At 40.5% G+C, this 6,737-nt stretch overlaps 1 protein-coding gene across 3 annotated transcripts; it reads left to right on the forward strand.

Moving 5' to 3' along the window:
* Positions 1 to 368: 368 nt before the first annotated feature.
* Positions 369 to 6,559, forward strand: ccdc90b (coiled-coil domain containing 90B). 3 transcript variants are annotated; one of them, XR_007450520.1, is made up of 10 exons: positions 369 to 480; positions 709 to 828; positions 1,821 to 1,924; positions 2,042 to 2,143; positions 4,913 to 4,954; positions 5,038 to 5,109; positions 5,442 to 5,495; positions 5,578 to 5,692; positions 5,813 to 6,157; positions 6,402 to 6,559. XR_007450520.1 is itself a non-coding variant. In XM_049591177.1 (9 exons), the coding sequence occupies exons 1-9, from the start codon at positions 444 to 446 to the stop codon at positions 5,866 to 5,868; spliced, it is 702 nt and encodes a 233-aa protein (XP_049447134.1). In that variant the 5' UTR covers positions 369 to 443; the 3' UTR covers positions 5,869 to 6,559. The 3 variants fall into 3 exon arrangements, 2 of the variants coding, with proteins under 2 accessions (XP_049447134.1, XP_049447135.1); XM_049591177.1 differs by having other exon boundaries at positions 5,813 to 6,559; XM_049591178.1 differs by lacking the exons at positions 5,442 to 5,495; positions 5,578 to 5,692; positions 5,813 to 6,157; positions 6,402 to 6,559 and adding an exon at positions 5,275 to 5,429.
* Positions 6,560 to 6,737: the final 178 nt, after the last annotated feature.

Here is a 6,737-nt window from a genome sequence, read left to right on the forward strand (position 1 = left end):
AGTATAACTTCATGTATAAATGTTCTCTGTGTTACAATATGTCATCCAATAAATCATTACTGATACATTCACATGTTGTTTACATGTGAATGTATCAGTAATTTACTTTACTGTTGGAACTCTTTATATTATGACATGTATGTTATATATATCATTATACACTGTTTAATGGTTTCATTTGCTTTAAAACAAAAACAATAAAATCATATTTTACATGACTGATAAACATTTTGATCACTACTCATTGTTTAACTGCAGTAGTAGCAGTGTTGATGCGACCGCAGTAATTGTCAGCATTCTGACAGTACCTGAACGCAGCATCAGTACACTGCGGTCTGTTAACGTGTTGTTGAACTTCCTCGTGCCGTCAGACTGTTTCCGGTGTGTAACCGGCAGCTGGAGTGTGTCTGTCGTTTACTGTTGGAGAAAACTTTAAAGAAAAGATGAACGCGCTGCTGCGGCGGGTCGGAACATGGAGAGGTGAGTAATCTGATTACTGTACTCACAGTACTCTCAGTGTCAGACACACGGAGCCAATGAGCGCACAGCTTCACTTCAGGAGGAAATAATGAACTTTATTAAAGGTGAAGAGGAAAAAACAACTTGTTGCACAAAGTTGGTGAAGGTCATTAAATGTCACGGTCACAACTTATATATATACATATATGTGTGTGTGTGTGTGTGTGTGTGTGTGTGTGTGTATTACAGGGTTCCATGTATCAGCGCCGGCGGCGACCTTTGACCTGAGGAAAGTGGAACTGACGCCTCTGGAGCAGCGAAAACTCACCTTTGACTCCCACGCCATGGTGACGGAGCTGGAGAGCAGCGGTGAGAGCAATTCATCAATCGATCGATCGACCGACCGATCAGTCAGTCAATGAATCAATAAGGGAAACAAATGTGACAAAATCAGAACATTTAATCACATTCACATTGAAACATTTATGATCGTTTCCTGAGAGATTATAAGACGTTTGTATCTGAAACTTGATTTGAATCTGGTTTTACATGCAAAGAAGTTGGTTTAGTGGTAAATAGAGAAGAAACAACAACAATAAATAAATCAATGAAATAAAAAAAATTATGTTAGAAGATACAAAAAATATTTACAAATAGGCCTATTTTAAAAATAAAACATATATACAATACATTTTAATACAAATCCAAGAAAGTGAGGTGTAAATATTGCATAGAAAAAAATACAAAATAAAAAAGAAGGAATTTGCGTTTTTTTTTTTTAAATTATAAATTATTTAAAAAAACCCACAAACAAATCAATATTTTAAAACACACATTTAAAAACAGAAAAAAAATCCAATCTTTAACATAAAGTTTAAGAAAGTGAAATGTACTTTTAGGATGGAACAAAATTACAACACATTTGTTTTAAATTGTGTTGATGAATCATAAATATGGAATTAAAAAAAAAAAAATTTTAAAAAATTATTGCAAAATATGAAAATATCTAAACATATTTTTTCAAAAGAGAAATGTATAAAGTGTAATTTTTAAAAAAGTTTTCAATGTAATTTTTTTTAAATTGATGTTTAACACAAATAAGGAATTTTTTAAAAATCATAAATTATTAAAAAATACAAAACTGTTTTGAAATCTTTTTCAAAAATATCAGAAATTAATTTTAAAATAGAAAAAACAATCTTTATAGGATGGAAAAATAAAGAAAAATAATTTAGAATTGTAAATAATCCAGTCACTGATATAAACCTAAGAAGGCGAAACATTTGTAAGTGAACATGTCGTCCTCCGCCTCTTCAGCCTCCATCACACTGTGGAAATGTAGATTTATTTTTTCTGTGCAGGTTTTGAGAAGCGTCAGGCGGAGCTGATAGTCTCAGCTCTGGTTACCTTGACGACAGCAAACATGGACATCGTTTATAAAGACATGGTGACCAAATCACACCAGGTGGGAACTTTAAATAAAGTTTGATTTGGAACTTTTAGAACAAAAGTCACAGAAAGGATCGGAGTATTTGTTCAGGATGCTCAGTTGTTGTTGTTGTTGTTGTTGTTGTTGCTGCAGGAGATCGCGGTGCAGCAGATCTTCGCCCACCTGGACTCCATCAGGAAGGACATGGTGATCCTGGAGAAGAGCGACTTCGCCAACCTGCGATCTGAAAACAGCGTATGACCGGAGACACGCCCACATCACTGTCACTGTCAAACTGACCCTCACCGCCTGTCGCTCAGGAACAGTTTGCTGAAACTGTTTAATGACCTACGGGATCCAACACGGGACAAAATCTGGACGTCAATACAAAAAAAATTAAAAACTCTTAATTTAATTTAAACTACAACAACACAAACAGTAAATTAGATCGTTAAATATTTACGTCTCTTCCAGTTAACGATGTTTGTGTTATTGTGTTATATCAGAGTCACGTCCAGAGCTCACATTCAGCAGACCATCGGTCAACACCAGCTGAGTTTCCTGCAGCTTTTTACGCACCAAACGTGGCTGTTAGCGACCCGCTGCTGTTGTTTGTGTCGGGATAGTGCTGCGAAAAGTTGTTGTTGAAACATCTCTGCGTTTCCTGTCGGGATGGTGAGACAATACCGTGTATTTTACGCCCAAACATGATCTCTTCCATAACCAGGTGGTTTTTGTTCCTAAATTTAACCGCACATTAAACATGCTCAGCATTAGTGAAATATAAAGTTTCTACATAATGACGTACAAATTTAACGTATTCATAATTTGCAGAAAATAACAGTCAATAACATTTATTTAATCTTTAAATGTGAAAATAAAAATTCACCACAGATTAAGGCAACTGGACTTTGATTTTGTCTAGAAGACGTTTCGCCTCTTATCCAAGTGGCTTCATCAGTTCTCAACGCATCGGTCTGACTAGTCCTCACTAGTCTGACAAACAGTGGAGTAAGACTCAGGTTTTTAACCTCTGTGGAGGTGTACACCCACCACCCTCATAAGACAATACTTCGTTAGTGGAGTTTCACTGGACCATTGTTTGGGTCAGGTGAGTCACACTAGTGAACGACAGTCATTAGGAGTGAGTGGGGCCACTGGTGAGCAACAGTCGTTAGGCATAATGTGTGGTTACCAGTGAACGACTGTTGTGTTTCTTTGAGCCACTGAGTTGATGTGCTCAGTAAAAGCCTCTAGTTCCTGGGATTTGATCTTCACCCATGTGTCATCCACATATCTGAACCAGTGGCTTGGTGATGTACCCTTGTAAGAGTTCAGTGCCTTTTGCTCTACCCTTTCCATACACAGGTTTGCCACAACGGGGGATACTGGTGACCCCATAGCACAGCCATGCTTCTGTCTGTAAAAAGTACCGTTAAACTGGAAGTACGTCTTGTTAAGGCACAATTCCAGTAACTGGCAAATTTGTTCTGTATTGAGATTTGTTCTGTCCGGTAACGTTCTGTCCTGTGTAAGATGATGCCTCACCGTTTCCACTGCTTCCCCGGTTGGGATGCAAGTGAATAGGGATGTTACATCATATGATACCATGGTTTCATCCGGTTCTAGCCTTAGACCCTGGATAGTTCAGACCCTGAACTAGAGGCTTTTACTGAGCACATCAACTCAGTGGACAAGAACATCAAGTTCACTGGAGAAGATGTTAATGATAACCACCTACCTTTCTTAGACTGTGATGTACACCTGGATGAGAACAGGAGCCTCCACATTGGGGTATATAGGAAACCCACACACACAGACCAGTATCTTCTTTTCGACTCACACCACCCTCTGGAGCACAAACTGGGAGTTATCAGAAGCTTACAGCACAGGGCTGATAATGTACCAACCACCACTCAGGCAAAGGTACAGGAGCACAAACATTTGAGGAGAGCGTTAGAAACTTGTGGCTACCCTAGTTGGACGTTTAACAGAACAAAACGATACAACAAGAACAATAACTCAGAGAGGGCTGAGGAAGGAAACAAGCGCAGGAACATTGTCATACCCTATGTGTCCGGGGTGTCTGAGAAACTCAGGAGAATTTTCAACCAACATCAAATTCCTGTGTGTTTCAAACCAAGTAACACACTCAGGCAAAAACTGGTACACCCCAAAGACAGAGTACCACACACTCAAAAAAGCAACTTGGTATATGCTGTCCAATGCAGTGAGGAATGCAAGGACTCATACATTGGTGAAACCAAACAACTATTAAACAAGGCTCAACACAGAAGGGCAAACTCCTCAGGTCCAGTTTCTGCTGTGTATTTACATCTAAAGGAGAAGGCTCACTCCTTTGAGGACAGCAATGTGAAAATCTTGGACAGAGAGGACAGATGGTTCGAAAGAGGGGTGAAAGAATCCATCTACGTTAAAATAGAGAAGCCGTCTCTAAACAGGGGAGGTGGCCTGAGACACCACCTATCCCCCATTTACAATGCGGCCCTTGCTGCTGTACCTAAGAGACTGAACAACAAAGACTGCCCGAAACTAACCTCAAGTGGCTCAAAGAAACACAACGACAGTCGTTCACTGGTAACCACACATTATGCCTAACGACTGTTGCTCACCAGTGGCCCCACTCACTCCTAACGACTGTCGTTCACTAGTGTGACTCACCTGACCAGTATTGTCTTATGAGGGTGGTGGGTGTACACCTCCACAGAGGTTAAAAACCTGAGTCTTACTCCACTGTTTGTCAGACTAGTGAGGACTAGTCAGACCGATGCGTTGAGAACTGATGAAGCCGCTTGGATAAGAAGCGAAACGTCTTCCAGACAAAATCAAAGTCCAGTTGCCTACGATTTAATTGTTGCCAAAATGGAATTGACCTGGATAAATGAGAATATCCACAGACCACAGATTAAACATTTTATTAAAAACACGAAGGAGATTTTGTGCGAAAGATTCTGTGACGATGTTTTTGACCTCTCTGTGTTGTAACTCTTTGTTTTCTGGCAGAAAATGAAGCGGGAGCTGGAGCAGCTGCAGAACAGACTGAAGGTCAGAAAGTGTTTTTATAAAGTGTGTGTAAGCGCCGCGACAGGAAGTGAAGCTCTGACGTGACGTGATGTGTTTGTGTTCAGGAGGAGAGTCAGAAACTCCGAGCAGAAACCAAACTGGACATCAACCTGCAGAGCAGCAGGATCTCAGACATGGTGAGACAGTGCTTCCTCCTCTCCTTCCCTTGCCTCCTCTCCTCACCTCTCACTACCTCCTGACTGGGGTGAGGAGGAAAGGAGGAGATGAGGAGAGAGGAGACAAGGCAACAGGCATTTCAGCCAGTGTGTGACACTTTTCTTCTGTAATCATGACATCATTAGCTGTGTGTCAAGAGAGGAGACAAGGAGAGACGAAACAAGAAGAGAGGAGATGAGGAGAGAGGAAACAAAAAGAGAGGAGAAGAGGAGATGAGAAGAGACGAGATGAGGAGAGAGGAGAAGAGGAGGCAGAATTAGGGTGCATGTCTCACTGAGTGTTTGTGTGTCAGTTCACGGAGCAGGAGAAGAAGCTGATGGAGGCGAGTACGGAGTTCCATCACAAGGTAAATACACACTACTACAACCTAACACCACACCTGTCCCTGTGGCGCCTTGATGACATCATCATGTGTTTCCTGTGCTCAGAAAGCCGACCTGGAACACGACAACATGGAGATCAACAAGAAGATCGACCTGCAGGTGGCGTCACTCAAAACAGTGCTCGAGTCTCTGAAACTGGAGACGATCCGCTACCTCGCAGGTACGTCAACGAGTTCTGTGACACGCACAGGTACAGGAAATACAGTATTTACCTGTGACAGGTGTATGATGTTAATAAGATGGTATTTGAGATGAAGGTGTTTTCTCCTCTTCCTCACAGCGACGGTGTTCTCCTGCCTCATCATCGCTCTGGGTGTCCACCGCCTGTGGAGGTGAACCGGCTCGTCTGACTTGTCTTGAGACTAGACAAAAACTAGTTCCAGTGCAAACAGACTGAAAACGTGTTGCTGCTACAAAACCCTGTACTCTGTAGTACTGGAGTAAAACACAGTTACTTCAAATAGTTTTACTGCAGTACTACAGAGTACAAATACTCTGACATATGTTTGCTCCAGTACTATAGAGTATACATACTCTGACATATGTTTGCTCCAGTACTACAGAGTACAAATACTCTGACACAAGTTTTACTCCATTACTACAGAGTACAAATACTCTGACATATGTTTTGCTCCAGTACTACAGAGTACAAATACTCTGACATATGTTTGCTCCAGTACTACAGAGTACAAATACTCTGACATATGTTTTACTCCAGAACTACAGAGTACAAATACTCTGACATATGTTTTACTCCAGTACTACAGAGTACAAATACTCTGACATATGTTTGCTCCAGTACTATAGAGTATACATACTCTGACATATGTTTGCTCCAGTACTACAGAGTACAAATACTCTGACACAAGTTTTACTCCATTACTACAGAGTACAAATACTCTGACATATGTTTGCTCCAGTACTACAGAGTACAAATACTCTGACACAAGTTTTACTCCATTACTACAGAGTACAAATACTCTGACATATGTTTGCTCCAGTACTACAGAGTACAAATACTCTGACATATGTTTTGCTCCAGTACTACAGAGTACAAATACTCTGACATATGTTTGCTCCAGTACTACAGAGTACAAATACTCTGACACAAGTTTTACTCCAGTACTACAGAGTACAAATACTCACAACTTTTACTTTTGATCCTTTGAGTACATTCTGCTGATACTACTTTTGAACTTCAGTAA

The sequence above is a fragment of the Epinephelus fuscoguttatus genome, linkage group LG12 (genome assembly GCF_011397635.1).
Source record: "Epinephelus fuscoguttatus linkage group LG12, E.fuscoguttatus.final_Chr_v1".
Lineage (NCBI taxonomy): Eukaryota > Metazoa > Chordata > Actinopteri > Perciformes > Serranidae > Epinephelus > Epinephelus fuscoguttatus.